Genomic DNA, 25,212 nt, shown 5'->3' with positions numbered 1-25,212 from the left:
CCCTGCTGGCTTTGGAAATTCACTTTGCTTTTATGTATGCTGCCTCCTCTAAACAAACTTTAAGCAGTCTTAAACACTAAAATCTCTTTAGTAATTAAGTAGAAACTGGATTGAGTTTTTTTTTCAAGAGTATGTGAATGCACCCTGCTTGACAGAGCTCTCTAGCTCTCCTGGTCTACCAGGAATTCACACAGGTGTAACTGAGCACCTTCATTCGGCAGAGGGAGCAGCAGACCCCAGCTGCATCCAAGATGAACAAGCAGCCATTCACTTGAGTGGGGATAGGAAAAACAGTGGCAACCCCCCCCCCCAATGAAACAGCACAGCAGAAAGAGTAATTCTATGAGATACAGGAGAAATTAAGAAACATAGCAGAGCTTTTCTCTCAGTGGATTTTTTAACTCAAAGTCATACACTTAATACTTAATTATCATTTGTTTGTACTAATTCTGCATTTGTTCAAACTGCTTTTATGGACCTGTTAGAGAGGATCCAGAGGAGGGCCACAAATCAGAGGGCTGGAGCACCTATTCTATGAGGAAAGTCTGAGAGTTGGGGTTGTCCAGCCTGGAAAAGACAAGACTCCAGAGAAACCTTACTGCAGCCTTTCAGTTCTTAAAATGGGCCTGTAAGAAAGATGGGGAGAGACTTTTTAGCAGGGCCTGTTGTGACAGGATATGGTGTAATGGTCTTAAACTAAAAGAGGGGAGATTTCAGCTGGATGTGAGGAAGAATGAGAGTAACAAAACATTGGCACAGGTTGCCCAGGGAGGTGGGAGATGCGCGGTCCTTGGAGACATTCAAGGCCAGGCTGGATATGGTTCTGGGCAACCTGACCTAGTTGAAGATGTCCATGCTCATTGCAGGGGGGCTGAACTAGACCTTCCAACCCAAACTGTACTAGGGTTCTATGATTCTACTCTATGATTCTATTTTGAATTAATACAGATGAGAAATGTCCTCACTCCATCTATTAAAATAATGCATATGATACAAAAAAACAATTACAAAAGAATGGGTCTGACTCACAATGCCCATTGCGATTACACACAACTCAGAAAGAAAAATATTGAAATGAAGCCAGAGGAACAAATGCCACACGATCAATCTTAGGTTTAAACTAAACTCACTAAATTTTGCCAGGAATCTTCACTTTGGCAGATACTTTCATTTAGATTACTACATCTCCCCTCCCTCATTTTGGACTGCTGTTAACACACATACACAAAAAAAACTTTAAACAGAGAGAAAGAAAAAAAGAAGAAAGCAACTTAAACAAATTTTTGCTTGCCCAGTTCAACTTGGAAAATGCATTTGTTTTAGAGACATCAATCTGTTTCTGATTTCAAACACTGGGTATTTTATGAGAACATTTCCAAGAAAGGAATCCAAGGAATGTCCTTACATGCACAGAACACATGAGACAACTGGTGAGCAGCCCTGTGATCTTTTACAAAAAATAAATAAAAAAAACCCTGCATTTCTAGCATGGAACCCTTCTCCAGGGAGCAAGCAGCACATGCCTGGGATTTTTCATGGATAGCTTCTATCATAACTTCTTGCTATTATTAGTATAAAAGACTTCCCTCACAAATCCACAGCTGTAAGACAAGCAAGGATGGAAAATACTTCCCAAGTGCAGGCAAGCAGAAAGCGCACATGCTTGCTTTACAGCATTTCTTCTCACTGTTCTCCTTCTACAAAAGCTATAAAGGAAAGAGAAACTCTAGGCAAATATTACAGAAACATGAGCTCAGGACATGCCAATGAACTGGCTCATGACCTTTCTAGCAATTAACTGTTTTATATGAAAATTTATTTTAGTCTTCCATTTATACCTCTTTAGTCCAAAAAGATCAATAACAAGCATACAGCATCAAGCATGCAGCATTGCCTCTGCTGCAGATGCCCAATTTCGATCAAACAGCAATACAACTCTTGTTTCACTCGGTGGGGATCACATCAAGGGTCGTGAGGGCCACCAAGCACCCCAGCACTGGACAGCTTGGATCAGCCTGCAAGGAGACGACAATGGGTCGCCCACCATGCAGGAGCTGAGGTGCCCCGCTCCTGCCACCTCTTTTCCCCAAGTGCCTTAAAGGGCAGCTGGGAAAGGCACAGCACCAAGAGGCTCTGTGCTGATAGTATGGACTATCATAAAGCAAACAGAAACAGGAATCTGAAAAAAAAAAAAAGAAAAAGAAAAAAAAAGGCAAAAATTAGAGGCAGTAGGCCCCTAGAGCTCCTGGAGACCGAGTTCCAGAGCAGGGGTTTCATCACCAAGCCCATGCACACCCAGCACATCCACATTCAACAAATACACCCTAAGCAAACCTGGGTCTTATTCATCTGATCAAGACTGTCTGCTGGATCAGAATGAGAAAACACTGTGTGAGGTGGTAGCCAGGGCAGCACCTAAATAACTACATCACTTCTCCTTGAGCCCTAAGAGCCCAAACATACCAGACTCTGACAAGCCCTGCTGTTTCAAAAACAGACCCTCCTCCCTACACACACTACCATCAAGTCAGTGTAAGGACTGGTATGTAACAACTTCGCTCCTTCATGTGTTAAGATTATCAATAACGCCCCAGCTGAGTATTTCAGAATCATGATTTTCAGTGCATAATAATGTAATACACAGTGACTGTGTCTTGTTACGGTAGGCAGAAGTCTACTACAAACTTCTCCTGGATGGCATGCTAAGGCACATGAAAATCAACAAGGTGCTTGGTGACAGCCAGCATGGCTTCACTAAGGGGAAATCCTGCCTGACCAATTTGGTGGCCTTCTATGATGGGGCTATAGAACTGATGGACAGGGGTACAGCAGTTTATGTCATCCAGCTGGACTTGTGTAAAGCGTTCAACACTGTCCCACACGACATCCTTGTCTCTAAATTGGAGAGACATCAATTTGATGGATGGACCACTCGGTGCATAAAGAACTGGCTGGATGGCTGCACACAGAGTCATGGTCAATGGCTCAGTGTCCAGCTGGAGACCAGTAACGAGTGGTGTCCCTCAGGGATCAGTGTTGGGACCGGTCTTGTTTAACATCTTCGTTGCTGACACAGACAGTGGGATTGAGTGCGCCCTCAGCAAGTTTGCCAATGACACCAAGCTGTGTGGTTCAGTTGATATGCTAGAGGGAAGGAATGCCATCCAGAGGGACCTTGACATGCCTGTGAGGTGGGCTGATGCCAACTTCATGAAATTTAACCATGACAAGTGCAAGGTCCTACACCTGGGTCAGAGCAATCACAGGCACAGCTACAGGTTGAGCAGAGAAGAGATTCAGAGCAGCCCTGAGGAGAAAGACTTGGGGGTGTTGGTTGATGAGAAAATGAACATGAGCCAGCTTGAGTGTGCACTTGCAGACCAGAAAGCCAACTGTATCCTGGGCTGCATCAAAAGGAGCATGACCAGCAGGTCGAAGGAGGTGATCCTGCCCCTCTACTCTGCTCTTGTGAGACCTCACCTGGAGTATTGTGTGCAGTTCTGGTGTCCTCAACATAAAAAGGACATGGAACTGTTGGAACAAGTCCAGAGGAGGGCCACAAGGATGATCAGGGGACTGGAGCACCTCCCATATGAAGACAGGCTGAGGAAGTTGGGGCTGTTCAGCCTGGAGAAGAGAAGGCTGCGTGGAGACCGCCTTCCAGTATCTGAAGGGGGCCTATAGGGATGCTGGGGAGGGACTCTTCATTAGGGACTGCAGTGATAGGACAAGGAGTAACGGGTTAAAACTTAAAACAGGGGAAGTTTAGATTGGATATAAGGAGGAAATTCTTTCCTGTGAGGGTGGTGAGGCACTGGAATGGGTTGCCCAGGGAAGTTGTGAATGCTCCATCCCTGGCAGTGTTCAAGACCAGGTTGGATGAGGCCTTGGGTGATATGATTTAGCGTAAGGTGTCCCTGCCCACGGCAGGGGGGTTGGAACTAGATGATCTTAAGGTCCTTTCCAACCCTAATTATTCTATGAAACAGTGTGAAGCACAGTGACTTGGAGAAAACAGATGTAAGTGCATGCGAACAGGAAAAAGTTAACACGCAACAAATTACACTGCTATACAGCAAAACTACCCAGTACTGCTTTTTAGATCTTGTAACTAGCAACTTTTTTTATTCAGAAATAAAACCTGAAACTTTTGAAAATACTTTTCCCCATATGGTCAAGATAAAAAACAAACAAAAAAATATAATTCCATTGTTATGCAAGTCAAAAATTCTTTGCTTCTGTACAAACAAACTTGCTGCACATGTGACAATCTCCAAAAACTTTACCCCCTGGTTTTCAGCCAGGTGATGTAGGTTACAGAAGCCTTGTCTTCTTAGCTATCCAACTCACCTGAAAACCTTTTAGCTCTTATAACACAATTTCATCTATTATACTCTTCATTTAAACTACTTCTGTCCTGCATCTTTAATTTAATGCTTTAACAAAGATTTCACTGCTTCTAAATTCCAGTGACCTGTTGAATTGTCATGAATTGAAAACCTCTTGTGCAGTTAAAAAATTTAAACATCGTGGGTTTTTGTTGACTTTGTATATTGGAACAATTTAAGTTAAACCACTGCATAGCAAATTGTGTCATATGATCCATTAAGATTTTCTCTAGAAACACTGGTTTGCTACTCCGAAATTGACAGAAAAGGAACTTCTTTTTATGTCCTTTTTAATTTACGGTTGGCAACTGTACCAAGGTCCTTAGTGGGGATCCTGCACAAATAGGAGTCACTAGTAAAACGAAAGCAGTCAATGTTTTGAATCAACTTAGAAAAGAAAAATATTCTGCGCAAGCCTTGATAAGTGCTCAAGTATTTAACTTGATTGCTGCTCTTTCCCAGGGAAAGTTTCTTACAGCTCTCCAATGTCATCTTTCAACAACTGTACTTCAGTCAGAAGAGCAGCAGTAATATCGATTTCTAATAAAACCAGAAATATGGACATTAAAGAAAACCAGTAAGCTTTTCCTAGCCTTTTAGCTTCAGAACCATGCTCTTAGGAAGTGAAATCTGCACATCTAAACGAGAGTCAGCATAGCCTGGCTGAGCCACAGGAGTTTATATTAAGCACCTGCAACACCAGAGTCATGACTGATTCTCTGCTATTTCTGGGGGCGCCCCACACATTTCACCCATGCGGGGTTCGGGCAAAACCGAACCAAGGTACATAAAGGCCTGGTACCACCAGCACATATGCTCCCACACCGGGCCACTACAGCAGTTCCCCTGCACGGGCAGCCCCGGCCAGGGCTGGGCACGCCACCTGCCCCGCGTCCTCCCACAGGACCCGCGCCGCCGGAACAACAGGAACAGCAAATTCAGGCGCTCCCTCACCAACGCACTGAGAACACTTCATTTTAAGGATTACATTTCACTCCTAAAACCCGTCCTCCACCGGACTCGGGGGTCCAGCTGGAAACGGCGGCACCCTCACCTTTCAGGCAGAACATCCTGCCTCCTCTCCGTCCTGTCCAGTCCCGGCTCGAGGCGAGGTGAGGCGGAGCAGTACCGGGTCGGGCCGGTCCGTGCCTCCCGGGCGCGGCACCCCGCAGTGCCCGGCCCAGCTGCTCTCCAGCACGGCACGTCCCACCCCATCCCGCGGCTGAGGGCAGGCGGCGAAGAGGGGCCCCGGCCCTCAGGACCCCCGCCGCCGCCCAATCCGCGGGGGCCTCCGCCTCAGCGCTGAGACCTGCCCCCCCGCTCACCCCGCAGCGACACGCTGCTTGCCGGGCACAGTCCTTCCGACCCAGCAGGCCTGAAGGCAATTGTTGTAGCTCGTCAGCATTTCTCACCGCTGTGCATTCAGTTTATGGGCATGAGAGAAACCGTAATCCCACAGGACTGTTCATTATTAATATTAGATAATTGGAAGAAGTTCTTCACTAGGAGGGTGTTGAGACACTGGCACACGTTGCCCAGAGAAGCTGTGGCTGCCCCATCCCTGGCAGTGTTCAAGGCCAGGTTGGATGGGGCTTTGCACAAGTCCTGGAAGGTGTCGCTGCCCATGGCAGGGGGTTTAGAACTAGGTGGTCTTTTAAGTTCCCTTCTAAACCAAACCATCCTACGATTCTGTGAATCACTCTGTTCTTGGTGGTTTTTGTTTGTTTGTTCTGGAATCTATGCCTGGTCTTGGAAAGGGCTCTGCTTGTGCAGTTTTCTATTTCATCCAACATACATGGCAATGGCAGGGGGGTTGGAACTAGGTAATCTTTAAGGTCCCCTTCAACTCAAATCATTGTGTGAGTCTATGATTCTATAACATAAGCTTAATAAACGGAAATCTTGCAAGTGTATCTGAACAGCAGAGCTAGAGAAAATGCTCGTTATTTGAGTACTGTATATTCCTTTCTGTGCACCTTAAGACTGCTTCCCCAGCTCAACACCAGAGGTGATGCGGCTAAAAAGATTTCTTGCATACATTCTGTTTCTGTGGAGGAGACCTTCAGGAATAGAAACACACAACTTTGTAAGCATTTTATTTTATAAGGGTCACAAAGAGCTGCCACCAGCCCTAATGATATCTGGGCTAAATGCAGCTTTGTTGTGTTGACTAACTTTTGTAGGGCCTGGCCTTGTAGAGCAAAGAAATACAAGAACCAGGAGGAAGGTAATCGACCTCGCCAAACAACCGACAAGTGCGACCATCTCCAAATGTTTGAGTTCTAAACCCCTCCATATAAAGCCCAATGAAAAGAAAGAAATGCAAACACATGTTATCTTTGGGTGGAGCTCCAGAAAAAAGCCTGTTCCAGTCACCTTGAAAAGGGCAGTTTAGACCCCAGATAAAGCAACACTAATGAGATGTGGAGTACCAGTAATGGTGCTTAGATCTTAAAGTATCACACTTCAAAGATCTGTCATCATGTAAGAAAAGTTACTTCATTTTAGAGAGGGCTAAGGACAGGCTGCACTGGCAAAAAAAGAAGTGGAGATGTTACAGTGGAGTAGCTCAAAATCCAGAAATGGCGTTTATACAGCTCAGCCTGCCTTTTCTTTTTTAAACCCTGCTAGAAAAGGTACAGACTAATGTAATTTCCTTGTGCTCTGAGAAGCAAAAGGGCTTTTTCCCCTTAATTCCATTTTCTGGTGTTCCAGGCATGCAGACACTATTTCCTACCCTAACTCTTCAGAGGGCTCCAGGAATAAACACTTCATGGAGGCAAAACAAATAAAAATCATATTGTAGCTGGCGGAAGGTTACTTGGATACCAGAGGGACTTTAAGGTCCAATCTTGTTAAATCTACTCATTAATTACCGGGAAGGGGAAGTAAGCACCATATTAGTGATAATCGCTGGGGACTGAGAGCAGCTGTGAGCATGCCACTGGGGACTGAGAAACCACACAACAGGCTCCGGAGGAATCGCAGACCCAAGTAGAAAAATACAAAAAAGATACAAACCCAGCATCCAGTTCTGAACACAGGCAGTGGGAAAAACTGTCAATGAAACAAGGAGGAAGAACAGTAATACTGCCTGAGAAACCAGACACAGCCTGAATGCACTGTGCTTATTAAAATGCTGAAGTCAGAAATTGCTCGGGGCCATAACACTGGTGGCACATACCCCTTTGTAAGGGTTTGGACCAGGATCCCTTCCCTTAGGGGATACCCTCAGTCCTGTTCACCAGCTCCTCCCAGCCTCACTGGGAGGAAAAAAAAGAAGCCTGAATAGAATCCCCACATTCCTGATGCCCACTGGGGAAGAGGAAGTGCTTAAAACAAAAAAAAAAAAAAAAAGGAAAGAAAAGAAAAAACATCACTTATTTGGGAAAAGTGCAGAATTACTCAACCCGAGACAGGAGACAGGCCCACCTCTGGAATCTGTGACACCTGAAGGACATCACACTTGGTCCTAACTTTGAGTCCCATCAGAGAACTAGTTCACTGACTCCCTACATCTCATTTTGCCGTCTGTGACACCAGGGAACCAGATTTATCCATTGTACAAGGTGAATGCTATGGAAATAACATGTAAATATCTTCCAACAGTCAAATTAAAATATATACTGACTGTATATAGCATTACCTGTCAAGCCACATACGAAGAGACAGCTACAAGCGTGAACATAACCAAGCACATCTACCCCATGAGGAGATAATGTCAACTGCCACCACCACCTCTCACAGGGACAGTGCTCCTACTCAGCAATTGCTCAGTATAGTGGCTGCACAGAGGAGACAATTACATGGAGAATTGTGCATGCACATCCATGTTTAATGAGGACTGGTCATGGTCTTCTGAATAGAAATGTTTTAACCACATGAAGTCAGGAATTTTAACACACCAAACCATGTCTTTCATTCTCTATCTTACACTGCCAAGCCAGTGAAATATCAGCTCTCTAAGAACAACTAGAAGAAATAAGCCAGTGTCATTTTCCCCTTGTTGAAAACATAACATCACTATTTCCATTTTCCCTTAACTGCCCTAACTTGAAAGTGCAGCAGGATGGAGGGAAATAAATTTAGGAAAAATATGTGTATACTTCCAGCCCTTTTTTTGATACTAAAGATTGTACCATTGAAATGAGTGGAAGAAAATGCAACTCAGACCTGCCCAAATCACAGAAAAACGATGAGGGTTTAGGCTGTTTCTGTCTTGCTGCACAGCAAGGCGCATCCCAGTCTGACTGCTAGCTAGCAGGGCTGTTGGGATGTCTGATTAAATCCTTTTTCCTTTTAGAACCAAAGAGATCTGTGGAGATGTATGTTTCTGACACCCTGGATGGGTGCCAACTATTGAAAGAGATTTTATTTTCCAAAGCCTGAATCATTCTGACACATTTCCCTTTCAAACTGTGCATAAAACACACAAACAAAAGAAAAATCTAACAACCCACCCTGAAAAACTATCCAAAGAAACCAGCTGGAGGAGAAGTAAGATTTTCAACGTGAAGGTTGTCACAACCCAACACTGTTTGGTCTGCAGTCTGCTCAAGCACTAAGGAAAGCCAGACCAAAAGGCCAACAGGCCCTGTGGTCCCACTGGTGATAAGAGGGGGAGAGATAAAGAGAGGTCACAGGTTAGCCTCAGTGTATCTTTAAAGCAGCAGCACTGACTCGGAAACCAGGCACTAGCTGAAAAGATATTAACCATTATTGTCATAAGTAAAACCAAATATTCTTGTAACTCCAAAGTGAAAGAAAATATTTTGCTATTATCTCTTACAGTTGATAGTGTGCATTATATTACCCATTCCAGTTGAGGACTGATTAGGGTGGAGTTTCCTCATACAGTGAGGAAGGAAAGAAGTATTTTAAAAACTGTTATAGAAGATGAAATTCACTTAGGGAAAGTCACAGCAAACATAATGAAACAAGTAACTTACTGAAATGATCAGGCTGGAAGTATGTCCTTCAAAACAGAATCCACTGTCAATAATTAGAATAACCCCATGCTTTAACTCAAATGGATAAATACTCACCATAGCAGGAGATGTGTCCTGTCCTGCTAATAGTAATGCAGGCAGGAAACTTGTGAAACAAGTGAAATTACCAGTGAAACAACTAGTATAGATCTGGTCACACATCCCCAGATTCGCAGCTTTAGGGCCTTGTCATACGTTTCAAGACTGGCACAAGAAACAGAATTTTTTACATATTGAAATATAGATGAAATAACAATTTTAAGCACTTTTAAGCAACAGGGATGAATAGAACAAGTAACTTACTCAAACAATCAGGCTGGAAGTATGTCCTTCAAAACAGAATCCACATTTGAAAAAGAGCTCTAGCCTATGACTGAAATTTATTTCTAAAACAGCCTTCTTCCAATATAATCTTTGAAACCATTTGAAATTGTTTTCCTAGAGAATTAAACCTAAAACACTGACCTCTTACTTGAAGGGGGGACATAGTTCCACGTTAGTCACATATAAATTCAGGAGCTAAAGTAAAATCTGTTACATGTGTGTATGTCCTTTTTCACCAAAAGGAGATTTTCAATGAAACGACTTTATTTCTGTTCCTACCCTAGCTATAGGTATACAGGAAGAGTTTTAAATTAGATAATAGACACAGCATTTGTGGAATGGTTTCTGATTACTGCAAACACAAACTTCTTCTGTAATAAACCCAGCAAGGTCTGCAGGTGCAAAGTGCTCGGCATTAAAACTAATAAAATAAATGGGGTTTAGGAATGAACTATCTTCTGCCTTAAGTGAGGAAGAAAACAAATACAATGAAGTCATGAATTAGTTTGCCTTATCTTTTGTTTGCCTTACTCTTCAGACAAAGGGTGCAGAAAGGGCAAAATCTTTTTAAGAGCTGCTGTAGGTCAAGAAAGGAATCTGTAACCAATCTATCCAAATTCATTAAGGAATTTCTTTGCTGCAGAAGTCGAACAAAGAGGTCATTCCTGGTTGTGTGGTGAGGACCAAAGTGTACAGAAGCTTATCAGATGACAAGGAGAAAACTAATTATTCCAAAACAGTGACTGACAATCCTAAATTTAAAGAGAGGCTAGAGGAGAAATTCTGAAGAAGCCTCGGAAAACAACAGGCAATTCAGTCATTTCAACCTGCTGCTATAAGACCTGCTCCTAAATTAAGAATCCATAGTTTTGCAAGGGTTGTGTGCCAAATTACCTTTGATTAATGGATGCAACTGGGCTGTAGTGATAATGTTTACTGTTTAAACAACACAAAAAAAGGCCCTTGGGGCAATTTCCTTTGCCCAGTCACCTGTGCATTACTCCAGAATGAGCAGGTATACCACAGGTTGATACGGCTTGCTCCTTCAGACTGATGCCATCAGTATTTCACTAGCCCTGTCACAACAAGCCACTGAGGAAAGCTCCAAGGCCACCTTTGGCCGATTGAGAATATCAAAATCACCCATTATCATCCTGGCATCCAGAGACAACTGTACTGTTACACACTGTCCTACAAGGTGGAGGAGAACAGAACAGGTTGCTTCCTGAAACGTGCACAATTACGGTACATTGTCACCAAATACAGAGCAGTGATCTTTTACTGAAAAGCTCCCCAAGGCTGAAACATCGACCAAACACAAAGGAGCAAGCAAAAAAAATCAGTTTCTCTTTTGCCCTAAGGAATACAACCACCATGCAGGCACACCATCAGTACCAGCTGGGGATCCATCTTCATTCACATCATCAAAATGCTTAACTAACAGACCAGAAACAGTTCACTGAAATTTTGAGCTAAAACCAGCAGTACTTTAAGTAATTCTCTTCTGGTTTGAAGCAACAGGCCAAAATACACCCAAGTCCTTGAAAACAAATTACAAGAATTGGCACTTGGGCATTCACTGTCCTTGGGTAGCAAACAGCCAGCTCTCTCATCAGTAACTGCGCAGAGCATGGTGGCAGAGCAGGTTTGTAGGTTATTACAGCTTCGCTTGTGTGTTGCAAAGGGAAACATTCCTGCATCCCCACCTGTTCTACCTCTTTCCTTTCTACAAATCTGAGCCAGCCTTTAGACGTTTTCTGCCATCATCCCTGGGATGATGGCAGAAACTCAACTGCTTCTTCACTGAGGCTCCTGCACCTGTGTGTGAAGTGTCAGCGCAGAGCAGAGTGAATAAAATCAGTTATTTTTCATTTGACTGATTAATTTAAGAGGTTATCTGCCTTTCCTGAAGTCCCAGCTGAATCACAGTCACAGCCACCCTCTCAGCGTTGGTCCAGCTCCATCATCAGTGGAAGGAGTTGTGCTGCTGAGCACAGGGGGTCTTTTCCCTTTGCAAAAGCAGATCAAGTTGGCTACAAGTCAAACATACAATTTCATCCCTGATCCTGCCACTACATGTCGAAATGACCTCATTTTCATTCTGAAACAAAAATGCCATATTTATCATATCTGGCATTATGTGCTTTAGTCAAGGTTAATAAAATAGAGTTAATAATTCCTGGATGAAAGTTTCTGTGTAAGTGTATGGTATGCTGTAATCACTCACCCTTACTCACCAGTATTTCAGCAGTCTTGACTACCAGGAAAAAAAAACAGATACAAAGGACTCCATGGAAATTACAAGCAAGTACAAACAAACTTCAGTTTCTGTAAGGCAACAGCCTCCACTATTCATTAGTTTCTATACCTATTTCAGGCACTAAATGACAGAATCAAAATTAACAACGTGTTTTTTCCACAGGTACGTCTTTATTAAAGTCACTAGTTAGGTGCCTACAAGAGTGTGATTCAGAGTTAAGCCAAATACATAATCTGTGAGCGTCCCTGCTGCATTAGGGAGCAACTGCGGGAGCACCTGCATGTGCAAAATGAAATAAAGCCGCACGGAAGAAAATTCACACATGCAAACAAGCAGTAGGAAACAGAGGCAGCAGGCGAAGGGAGCGGATCTGATGGGACCCAACTGACAGGAACATGCTGCACCTAGGCACATGGTGCTCAGTGGGCAGGTGCTGTTCCTGGCCAAAGCAGCAAGGAGGCCAAGCCATGCCTCCATCCAGCAGCCACTCCTATCAACCCTGACCTGCCAACTGGCAAGCATGGTTTCTTGTACCGCAGTTAAAGGACATGGCCCACAGTCCATGTAAGAAGTGGGAAGAGGGGTCATGTCTGCCTCCCTCCTCCCTTCCAATATACCTGCACGCAAATGTGCATGCACTATTATGGACCTGTGTTAACCGCAAACAGGAATAACTTATGTTCAACACCTCCATGAGCTACTCTCAAGTAATATTCAGCCCTCCCAATCCCTCTGCTTCGGTGTTTGATTTGACAGCTTCTGAACAACTCTGCTGAAAGCTTTCTACGCACTTCTCACATCATCTTGTTTTGAGTGAATGGGCAAGCCATACACCAGTTGCAATGCATTTAATTCACAGCTCATAACTGTCATTGGTACACTGCAAGTTCATCAAGACTCAATGTCCAGAGAATCCATCTGCTTCAGGGAGATGCAGTGCCTAGCAGAAGCTGCCATGCCATATGTAAGGGAAGCTCTAGAAGGAGCAAAGGGTGTACATATTAATTACCTTTCCTCAGGATGAAAAATATGCCATACTCTTATGTGTCCAACATACAAGCTCAGATACTGAAAACAGACGTTGAGTAGATACCATGAGCGCTCAAGCCTTATATCTTAACAGACTACTTCAGCTCAGGCTTTGGAACAGCAAGCTACACACAAGGTTATAGACATTTACATTTCAATTCCCCAGGAAGAAAAGACAAATATAACAAAGGGGTTTCTGTCTGCAAGTGGGCAAGAACGGCTAGCAGGTGAATTAAGAGGTAAGCATCTGCAAAAAAGCCACAGGTGGATGGAAAAGCTAGAGTTCAATTTCTTTATTTTTATTGAGATTCTGCAGCTAAAAGACAAAAAGAAAATGTATTTCACAGTTTAAATTACAAACTGTCAAATCCACCCTTTTTAATTGTTCCAAATATTGTAACAGAAGCTAAATACACTCTTGCAAAATTCATTAACTTTAGTCATAAAACCACATTCTTAACCTTTAACTTCACTTTCTTTTCATTTGTAATGGAGATTGGAGAAAAACAAGTAGCTGTAGTATTTGCAATGTCCTGCCAGAATGGTGAGCTATGCCCATGCTGGAGACAAAGGCCCCCTCAGTTTTAGGGACAATTCATGAAACAGTTGCATAACAACTGCATGGAAACAGAAATTTTCATGTATTCTCTTACTTGATGAGCAGTGTGTAGGAAAGCACATACAGCACGCTGTTTCAGCTCTAACTGTGCATACAATGTCTCACTGGAAAACATCCAGTCAGGAGACTCAGTTTTGACCCTCTACTGCGTGAGAAACATTTCCCCAAGTTTTCAGCATAAGGATTAGCTGGATTTAAGAGGGAACGAGAAATATCCTAGGAACAAGGAAGAGTATGTAAAGTATACAGGAGTATATAGAAGTGTGTACATCACAAGATACAACTTGAAACCATTCATAAAGGTCAAAATAATACATTCTCAGAAGGAAAATCATAGTACCCATAGTATTTTTCTCCATCACTGCAAAGTAGCAGCAAGAACAGGCTATTCTGTGAAGAGCACTGCTCTAGCTACAGGGCTAATCCAAACATCCAGTAAAGGAAGACATTGGTTTACAACATCTTTGAAACACTGGAATTCAGTGCTACAGTTAATTCAGGTGCTACTCAATTTGTTTGCATTTCCCAAGACTATGGTCTTCTACTGTGACCAGCCAAGAAAACTCTTCCTGGAGCTACTCTGCAAGTGTACTCTGCAAGGTGCGCCACAGAAGATAAAATCAGGCAGGGTCTCCCTTCACAGCAGCACAGAGCTGCCCAGAAGGAACCAGCATCTGCCCTGGGAGCAGCAACCCAAGGAGCTTCATGGTTCTCAAACACCTTGTGGTTAACTTCCCCTTCACCTAACAAAATCAAACTTCTGAGAAAGCAGCTCTAACATGTTGGTTCCTTAATGTAATACCATACAAACGTGTTCTTCCCATCAGCTTCTTCATTGTAACAAGAAATATTTCACAATCCCCTGGAAGATTAAGACCCTTCAACATTAGACTTACATGAGTATGAGGTTACGGCTGTTGGAGTAGACAGCATATAAACATTGAAACCAGCCACAGCCTACTTGGAAAGGTCCTTTAGTACAGAGCGTGGACCTCCAGCCACTGCTTCCTGGAGGCACATGGACTCCCTGGTAGTCAGTGAAGAGGGAGGAACTGCAGCAAATGTTTGGAAAGTTTTGATCAGATAAAAAAAAAACCAAACTTTATTTTTTCTTTTTTAATATAAAAGTTATTTGTACCATAGAAATAGCAAAGAATTGAAATTTGGCAAGGATTTTCTTGAATGAATAGCAATGATGGCTGGATCCATGTTTTTTTGATAAAGCAAAAGCAGAGATGTGCTTTTGAACAAATGATTCTGTGATACATATCAACATTTCTTACTTAAACTTAATTTGTTTCTGTAACTTACAAAGTTTTGTAGCAAACCCACTTTCAGTTTCCCCTCTATGGCAATATTTACCACAAGTCATGGGAAAGAAGTCAGTTTTGATTACATTTCCGTTGATGTACAAACATATAAAAGTTGTTACTTCAAGTTGTATTTAAATGCAGGACTTTCGACTGTCTCCAACTGTTTTACCAGCATGAAAAGTTTGGATTGCCACTGTATATCATGATAGTTTTACAGAACTCTTTGCTGCACCATGATACAAACGTGCTAAGATAGATAGTACATGGCTCAGTAATTTAAGTAGCACCCCTGCTCCCAGCTGAGGACTGCTTCCATAAAAGCACGACCTCCAATGGTTTCAACCACAAATACTAAGATGCAAACTTGACCATATAGGCAAATTGTTACAAATGCGTGGAACTATACCCAGTTTTATCTTTGCACACAGAACCCATAAAAGGATAAGGTATGATAAAGGCTAATTTTCTTTCTTGTATCAAATCTGTCATTATTTTTCCACTTAAATATTTAGATTTGTATATGTTTCCTTACATATACAAAATTCCCTGCCTATAAAACATTAATTCCTTTCTTGAAAAAAAAAAAAAAAAGATAAGCCTTCCACAGAAAAGTACATAAAACATGTAGTATTTCTTTTGGAGTTATTCCAGTCTCTTATGCAAACACTTTTTGAGGTTTCCATAAATGATTATTTATGGACTTGCCCAAAGCTTCAAGAATCCTTTTCACAAAAACACATGCCCCAACACTACAATCCATCACATATTACTGCTTCTACAAATGTTAACAGCTCCCTTTGGGTTTACAGGTCCTTATCTATGTAGTAACTGCCATGACTTTTCCCCCCTTGGCCACAAGATCTTATGCAGAAAAAAATATTTTTACATTAGAATAGAAACAGCACGTCTGGATTAGCAGTCTTGCTTATGGGGATTTCCTAGTTCTTGGCACTCTTAAATCTCATTATTAAAGAAAAAATGTGATTGCTGCTTTGTCCCTGAAACCTCCTCATGAACTGTGTTCATGACTTAAAACACACCCAACTTAAAAATTCATTTGGACTTCAAAAAAAAAAGGCTGAGCTGCTAACATCAGACAATGTTAGAGTCTAAAATCCCTACCTTGAGTTTCTACAGGAAGCACTGAAAACACAAACTCCTTGGTATTGCAAAAACAGAAGTTCTTGATTCCCGACTCTGCCTCTGGAATGTGAAGGGAAACTCATCCAACAGTATAAAATTTATGCTATATATATTTAAACTGACCACAGGTAGTATAAGCATAGCTGAAGAACGTAATTTTTACTGACATAGTGAGGCAGTGCAATATTGCTACTGTGACAGAAAAAATTAATTGCTCAGCTCATGGAAATTTAACCCTTTGGTAAGCCTGATGTTCTCAGATTGTGACATGCAGTGGGTAGTTAGAAAGTCAACTGATAGCTTTGGTAAGAGCTGTCATCAGAACATCAGGATCAGCTCCATCCGACATGCCACAAGGACACAAAAAGCCGAACCCACAGTAGCTACTCAGGAATTTAAAGGATTTTTAGCATTAAAAGAAAGTTTCACATTTAGACTGTTTTTGAAAGGAAAAAATGGGAATTCCCCATGCTTTTATATTAAGGACTGAGACTTGGCCAGCAGACAGCAGAAAGCCAGTGGCTGCCACCTTTTGAACCATGTTTGATCAGTCTTTAAAAGACCGCAGTTTTCTAAGAAATTAGGTTTCTCTGACTAATGACTCTGAATAAGTTTCCCAAGTAGTACAGCCTGCGGTAAAAAGCAGCCATGGCTTTTGACTTTCTTGTGATGCAGAAAGGTTGGAAAGTGACCAAGTTAAATGGACATAGTGAGTAAAAACTCCAAGCAATAAATAGGGACAGGAGCTGGGAGGGCGAGGGGGAAACCTCCCCACTGGGTGACAGGTTCTTTGGATGCATTGCACATGCTGCCAGGCATGACTGCTAATTGTCGTTCCTCAACACCTGAGCAGAAGATCACTGCTGGAAGGAAGTAACAGGAGAAATAAGGTCACTGCTCCAGAGAAACATATTCCCTTTCTCTGCATCCCTGCCAGCACAGTGAGGAGATCAGCAAGCCCAGCCGTGAAGGCAGCACTGCTCAGAGCTGCTGTCACAAGCTTTCCTCTTCCAAACCTCAAACCAATAGGAAGGAAGAAAGGAAGAAAAAAATAAACAAAGCAAAACCAACTAACCTAACAAATCAGCACAACTCAGGAAGATGTTCTGATGCTGAAATGTGATTAATGTCCTCTTCTGCAAAGTCGAAGTAAATATGGTGAGATCTGTACCATAAACTCACCTTCATGTTAGTTTCGAAGAAATCTATTTGTCAGTTATTTGTGTTTTTAAAAGAAAACAACAGTTCTAATGTGGTTTTAAAGGAGAAAAACACTCTGAGCTTCAGTCTGAAAACACTTCCTACCCTACAAAGTAAGAAACCTGAACTAAAAATTCAGATTGAAGAAGAGAAACAAGAGAGTTACAGTGTGCTCTCATTTCAAAGGTTCTTTAGCTGACCAGGAGGGAAGAGGGCTGAGCAAGAAATGCTTTAAACAAGAAAACTTTATTTTACTATCAACTTTTAACATCTCTTTTAGTAACTGCTTTATCAGATGTGAAGACTACTTGGTGCCACCAGTTCCAAAATGATCTTTAATACTATATAACTTTTAAAAACAGAGCAAAGCAGGAGCCTCCAAGTTGACTTCCACACAGAGCTCAGCTGCGCAGGACATTGGGGTGTGTCCCAGGTTCATAGTTATCATTTATGTCTTGTTTTTCTTGCTCATTTTAAACTGACAAATCCAATCTCGCTGCTCACCACTGTTTGCAAGTTCCCGTTTGCAGCCAATGCAGATTAGCCGCTTTGCTGGTGAAATACCACGCAACACATGCTGCCTTGTGCCTGTCACCTAGCAGCCCCGTGGGAATGCAGTATGAGCGGGAAAGAGCAATGAAGCGGCAAGAGAATGAGAGGTCTAAAAAGACAGGAAGAGAAACAGGGCTGAAAGAACAACAATTCCTTCATTTCCAGCTCTGTTAATGCTCCTCCTTTACATGTACACTTAGGCAAAGAAAAAGGTAGGAGGAGAGGCTGTGATTTGTCAGGCTTCTCTTTTTACTGATTCACCTGAGGAGGAACTGAAGGCAAAATTATTCTGACAGATGAAATTTTGATTGCTTTTCAGCTAACTTAAACACTCTGGGTTTTATGTAAAACTAGCCATCTTTCCAGCCTGCTGTGCACCTCAATTCTTTCTAGTCTGCATAAATTCTAAGTGATGTGGTTAATTCGAGCCCCAAGTACAATGCTGTTTTGAGCCCTCAGTCTTACAAAGGCTGGCAAGCAGCAACGCAACAGTCCAGTGGAGCAAGCTAATTCAAGAACACAAGTATTCATTTATCACATATACTTTGCCTTTGAACACGAACCAAAATTACATCTCAGCCAGGTACCAATATTCGAACTGTTCCAACACTGTGCAAGCCTGACTCACAGTCCTGGGTGAAACACTTGCAGCCATGACAAGTTTCTCCTGCTGGAGTGTATAACCTAAACTCTCTTCAGCCCTGGCATCCCCCACCAGTTTGTCAGCTCCCTCCAGGCAGATGATTCCAGTCAGACAGAACTGCACAGTTAGATTTATGATCCAGCCAGATTTTATAAGTTGAGGCAAATTGGGCCCCGCAAAGTGGAAATAAGCCTTAAGAGTATATCCCTCATTCCACCTTCCTTCAAAAAATAACATACAATCATCTCCACTATAGGCAGGCAGGGAAGCTATCATAAGCTTGCTGCCTCATTATGGGAAGAATTCTGGCCTCCCCCTCCAGTTTGTACAATGGGCTTTTTATGTAAATCAGTCAGAAAAACTAATACACCTTTAATCCTTCAGTAAAGCTTCCTTTCCCGTCTCTGCCTTGTGGTGTGAGCGCAGGCTAAGGAAAGCAGCATGAGAAACTTTATGTAAGTTACATAGTGACCAGTAGCAGGAGTACCTGCTGTACCAGCAGGAGTACAGTGGTTCTGCTCCACAACAGGTAAGATCCCAGAGGCATAAGAAGCATATCTGACATTGCTGAACAGTATCAACATGCCAACAATCAGAACTAAATATTAGCTACTGAGTGCAAATACAAACTCCCTCTTTGGAAGTTTTTCAGGAGCAAAAGGGGTTAAAAATAAATCTTCAAAGCACAGATTAAAATAGTCTTCTAGCATGCTGGGAGCAAAACACAAGGGTATACATCCTGTGTTAGTGTTCCTGCATCCAAACCATTTACTAAAGCCACAATTCATCCTGACTTGGAACTGAAATTCTGGTCAGACAGCTGTTAACTGCTCCCACAAACGAAAAGAAATAAAAACCTCTGAAGTTCAAATGCCCTTGGAGAACCTGCCCGCTCTTACTGGAGTGACCTTACAACAGAACTGAGTCAACCTTACACTTTCCATTAACAAACTACTGCTCTGGCAGCACTGGAGAAATTACAACCAAATCACTTCAAAAAGTATTTTTAACCACACACACATATGCCACTGCCTGCCAGCCAGTAAATACACTGCTAACACTAGCTCACCATTTTGGAGGAGCAAACTTCTGAGATTTATTTTGATTTATGGTAAATATGAGGTATGCTTGAATAAATACCTGACAAACTCCATTCAAAATAATGAACATGCACAAAGAAAGCTACTTTTTTAAAGTCCTGTATAAAACACACTGCAGATTTCAGTATTGCAAGGGTTCATTCAGAGCTACCTATCATGCATCCTAGACCTCCCTTCTCTCTGTGGAGCAATTCCCATCACCATACTATCCTCTCTTTTATTTTCGATCTGGGACCTCTTCTCAATCTGCCCTCATAAACCTAAGCACACTTAACGTTTTCCAGTAGGACCACAAGGCAGTCATCCAAAAAGCCACCTAGGCTGTTACAAGTGAAGTCTTAAATGGCTTTTGGTACCACATAATGAGGAGAGATTCCTGCAGCACCTGCCCAGAGGATCTGCCATCAACAACTATCGGCTACAAGAAGCATAAACAGAACTTACCAACGCACCACACGGTACCTTTCTGCTGCCCAGATGGGAAATTAAAGGTTTTCCTGTTGATTACTATAAGCTGTCGCAATTTTAACCTGAGAAAAACTTGGCAAGGCAGTGCTTGCTGCTGGGCTTTTTGTGCTGCCCTCCTCCTCCTACCCCACCTGCGGCTCCCAGCTCCCAGTGGGACCTGAGCAGCTGGACAACAGCACGGACCAGAGGCTGACACAGCAGCAGCTATTGCAAGGGTTAAAGAGAAAGCTAAAGAGTCACCTTTTCTCTGCTGGCTCCTGTAGATCCAGTTCTCATCATCCTCGTCTACCTGCTGCACGCACATGGAGGAGAGTTCACCATCACTGCGAAACAATCTCTTTGTCTGCCTTGACAAGGAGGAGAAATTTATCCAGCTTACAGCACGCGAGAGGGAGCCTGGGTTTTGTTTGAGTTTGAAAGGTCTTGAAACACACTCCTTTTTCATTTTCTTTCAAGCCAGCTACTGGCCTCAGTTCCAAACAGACCTTTCTGAAATCGTTCCTGTCCCCCTTCTCAGTGGTTTTCGTGGGAGGCTAAACAATTTCAATCCAATTTCCGTCCAGGTTTCTTCTCGCTGCATTTAAACCAGCAACAGTGTGGAGATAGGTCACCGTGCCAGCACAGCTCCCCTGAAGCTGTTTTGATACAGCACTTAGGGAGCTGCCAAAGAAAACAAAGGGCAGAAAAGCAGCAGAAAGTGGCACCTTGCAGCAGCAGCTCAGAGAAGCATGTAACGGCTGAGAAGAATATAGCACTAAGGCACGTGTTTTCCCCATTCTCCACTCAACAGCAAAAACTGTAGCTCCACTCTTCACCCTGGCATTGCTCCCCAGGTGCATGCATGCATTTCAGTCCTCTCTTCTGGCTCACCAAAAACACCCCACAGGGACAGAAGAAGAGGCAGAGATCACATCACGGCATGGCACAGCTCAGGAGGGACAATGGACTGGCCACACTTCTGCCTCCTTGTTCTGGCTGCCCTGCTCTTCCTTAGTGAGAAAAGCTGGGTGAAGGAGCTCCAGGAAGGCTCTCCTAACAATAAAACAGACTGCGTGGCTATCGCTTAGGATTAGAGTGAAATACGATAGGCTCGCTCTCCTAAGAGCACGACCACAGAAGCAAAACTCCTCCTTTCCTCAGCCTGCTCGGTGGAAGCACAAACTTCTGATCGCTGAATGCAAAAATAGAGAAGCACTTGTGTACCTCTGCGGACTTGGAGAGAGGAACAACAAAACTCTGGGGTGTCCTGAGCAGCGTGCTGAAAACATCAGTGCCCCTGTAACCTGTGGTTTATTTAAAGAGACATTTGTGCACAGGCACAAACAAAATCTGCAAGTGAGCAGGCATTTCTAGTAACCACACAGCCACTGGTGTGGCTGCAGCTCACAAACCAGGTTTCAACTCCCAGCTATGCTGTGTTCTGCCACCTTCTCTTTAGGCTAGCTACTGGAAAAAGCATTATAAAGTTAGGGTCTACTGAAAGCTGCTGCAATGCCAACCACTTGCCCTGCACGCTGACACCAATGCTGCTTCCTGGAGGGAGTAAACCTGAAAGTGGGTGAGGTAAATGCACCGTTTTAAAGCAGACAGAAGTTGGCGATACCAAGGTATCCCAATACCCGTGGTTTTTGATGGGATCTGTTACCAAGATAAGAGCTGACAAAAAGCACACAGGCTTGTATCTTGCAGAAGAAAAATAGATGTGAACATATGAGATATCGAATAAAATCAGCTCAGTGAATCCAAAAGGAGATACTGATAGTGAGGACCCCAGGAAAAAACATAAGAACAATCTAAAACAAAACCACCAAAACAAAAAGTGCCACATATCTGAAAGATAAGCATAAATGCCTTAACATCCTCATAGCTGCAGATGATGTTAGGAAAAGGACAAGCAGCTTAAGGAAACAAGGGTACAGGGTTCCAGCTCCTAAGATGTCAGTCAGGCTTACACTACTGCAGAACACGCCCCAGCCCCCTGGCAGATGCTCTCGCAGCCCTTTGGATTCTGCTGCACAGCCACTTCAAAACCATTAAAAACAAAGGCTCCAGCTTTTTCTGAAACTTATGGTTCTCTGACTCATAATAAGAGGATAAGGTTTAACCCACTGACTGGGAGGCAAAAAGCTAAGTACTGTATCAGATTACCCTATGAATCAACCAGGCAACTAAAGTGACCTTTGGCTCCTACTAACACAGCACAATGGGCTGGCCAACTGTCTTCTGTAAATAATTTAATAGGCTGCATTTAAATTGAGCTTGCCCAGCGAGGTAATGTGTATGTACATACACAATTTCCCAAAGTCAGTGGTGGTGTAGTAGGGTTGGGAAGGAGTGCCCAATGGGAGCAGGCACTGCTAACATTTGCTCTTCTGTCTGTGTCACCGGGTCTTTCTATTATGGAGGGTTTTTGTCTTAAAAAGACACCACTCCTCACCCTTGATGAGACAAGAGACTTGGGTGTGTTTTTTTTGGGGGGGGGTGTTTTGTTTTTATTCTTTAGGCCTTTTGCTCAGAAGAAGATTTGGAGAATGTGGGGTGACATACCCCTAGACACCCAACACTAGAATATCCATTTTGGGGCAGTCCATGTTCGAATAGCCAGGATATAATGTGAAAATCAAAGAATCAAAGACCATGTTTTAAGTCAACTTGTTTCTTTTGAGACGGAGCAAACATTTGGAATTGCCAGTACTGCAAAGTACACAGAACTGTAAACTACCACAGCTGTACCGGCTAAATTATACAGAGCCAGATGTATAAAAACCCTGCTAGGAACTGTAGAATCAGAGTCATCTCTGTTCCGCTGTACTACTTAGAAGATTAGAGAAACCAACAAGAAGGAAACCCTTTCAGGTTAACCCAAAATACCAGGGTAAATCCCAGAGACCTGCCCAGTCTTGGCAGCAGTTTGATTTTAGGAATTTTCCTGACCTGTCTGGAGCTCTGCCTTTATATCATGGTGCTGAGTCACACCTTGGTGATGCAAGGGCAAAAATACTGCTGTGGGTGATTGCCCATAACATTTCCACTGTTACTGTAAATACAAAGTGATGCAATGCTTTGCTCAGAGTTTGGCATTATGATATTTCATTGCAGAAAAAGATCCATTACCACAGAACGCTTTTTATTTGTAGGTGGCAAGAAGCTTAATATCTTCATACATTGTTGCCCATGTGGATCAAAAGTAAATTTCCCAAGATCAAGAAAAAATAGTGATTACCGTCTGAAAACCACCACATATTTAGGCATTAACATCAACGGAATTGCAGCTTAATCCATGCTTTAATCAGTAGCCAAACACAAGGCCAAGGATTTGGAAATTTTAGCAACTGACACACTTTAGAGGATTAATTTTGTAAAATACTCTACAAAGCCATTTAAGAGAAACCAGGTACCTTCTAATGAGCTTAGCTAGTTTTCCAACCTGACTGCTTTCTCCCTTATGAAGTCATCATACAAGTAAGCAGCCTTTACATTTTCCAGGCTACGCATGTAAAGATTAAGGCATTGTTTTTTGTTCACTTAATACAAGCCCATCTTAGTAAAAAACCATGAAGGAATCACAGAAGTAATTCAGGGTTTGAAGTAGGAAGCTAAATTGCTTCCTCCTCTTTCCCTTTTCTTTATTTCTTAGAGGTGAACAAAAGCAAATATACACAGCCTCAAATGCCATCAGGATTTCTGCCATCTATCACAACCTGATCATCAAAGAATTCTCTCTGAAAGTTGTTAAGAAAACACACGTTTATGGCTCAAAGCTACTGCGTTCCCCTAAGGCCAACAAACAAAAAAATTATTGCATGGAAAACGTTTCGGTTCAGTGTAAAAAAACAATGCTACGGAAAGGCAAAAAAAAACCAACCACCCAACCTCAAAACCCCTCAGAAGTGCTCTGATTTTGTTTGGGCTGTGGTTTTTGGCACAATTCACCTGTTAATTTAATTCCTACATTTCCTAGTCTACCATTTCTGATGACTCAAGCAGACAGTAACAAGGGTGATTTACAGCCACTGCTCCAGCAGCAGAGAGGACACCTCTCTTGGACTTCCTGGGTGTTTTCCTTCAGGTGGTAACAGCTCATCACCAGCTAGTCATAAAGCCATTTGGATTAAGCACTGTCCAAAGCCCATTGAAAACACCTTGCCTGCAGACTCAACCCTTTGCTATGCAGCTCTTGCTGCAGGCAGCAAAGGGCATGGGGTGCTCCTGTTGGCCCTAAGAGAGCCTCCACCTCCAAAACTGCCCCAGCACCACCAGATCTGCTACATATGATCACCTCCCTGGTGCCACTCATCATCTCCAAGCAGAGATATATGGGAACGGCGGTAGATGTAGAAGCCTTGTGAATCTGACCTCCACCAGAGCTCTCTACAGTGTGCCTGTTCTTATACAGGTATCCTGTAAGATGCTCACATAGCAAACCCGCAAAGTAACACACATTCCTGAAGGATTATTTCCAACAAAGCAGCCACAGAGAGCTGTCGGTATTACAACAGGGCCTCAATCTTCCAGTTAAGATTCTGTCCTTTCTTGTGCAGAGCACATAGCAAGAAACTTACTTCCAATGTGAATGGACCTGAAAGGGGGGGGGGGGGGGGGGGGAGTTAAGAAGGAAAAGGAAAAAAAATAAAGACTCTTGCCCAAGATCACAGAAAGGATAAGCAACAAAGCCAAGAAAAGAAAGTAGGTCTCCTGGCTACTGGCCTCGCAGCCTACTTAAGTAGGCCCTGCCTCACACAAAAACATGCCTATTAATTGCTTCTATCACAACCACTACAGCACCTCTGAATGTCCTAATTACAAATTAAAATCTCCTTTCTCTTTTGTTACCCATTTTATCCTTTTGGGTTTTTTCCCCAACTTAAAAATATACCATGCTACTAATGATCACCTGAAAGAGAAGATAGTTCTGCACTGTAGGGCTGCTTCAAGCATCCCATCCACATTTCAAATTTGATTAGGTCCGTGGGGAAAGGAAAGCAAAAAAAAAACACAAATCAGACTGCAACAACCACAGAGAATAAAACAGGTTTTGGACCAGTCTGCATGATGCACCTGCCACCAGCTTCCCCCCCTTCAACTTCTGTACTCTGGAAGGATTCACTGCGTCAGGGCGGGCAGTATTTCCAGGGTGGTGTGTGAGCAGGAAGTGCAGGCAGGGATCCAGCCACCCCGCTGTGAA

At 42.9% G+C, this 25,212-nt stretch overlaps 1 protein-coding gene across 8 annotated transcripts in view; it reads right to left on the bottom strand.

Moving 5' to 3' along the window:
- Positions 1-25,212, bottom strand: part of NHSL1 (NHS like 1) — a 176,969-nt gene that overhangs the window by 81,481 nt on the left and 70,276 nt on the right. For 2 of the 8 annotated variants that reach the window (XM_061471734.1, XM_061471736.1), the window contains exon 1: positions 20,268-21,071. The exons of 5 other annotated variants lie outside the window; for them this stretch is intronic. In XM_061471734.1, coding sequence (XP_061327718.1) covers positions 20,268-20,472 — 205 coding nt within the window. In that variant the 5' untranslated portion in view covers positions 20,473-21,071. Of the gene's footprint in view, positions 1-5,442; positions 5,854-20,267; positions 21,072-25,212 lie in introns of those variants that run through there. One more of the 8 variants, XM_061471738.1, reaches the window with a different exon arrangement.

The sequence above is a fragment of the Pezoporus flaviventris genome, unplaced genomic scaffold (assembly GCF_033815535.1).
Source record: "Pezoporus flaviventris isolate CSIRO_AGI_PZ_B2104156 unplaced genomic scaffold, CSIRO_AGI_Pfla_v1 ptg000066l, whole genome shotgun sequence".
Taxonomy (NCBI): domain Eukaryota; kingdom Metazoa; phylum Chordata; class Aves; order Psittaciformes; family Psittacidae; genus Pezoporus; species Pezoporus flaviventris.
The sequence above is the reverse complement of the archived record's forward strand: the minus strand, read 5'-3'. Positions and strand labels throughout refer to the sequence as shown.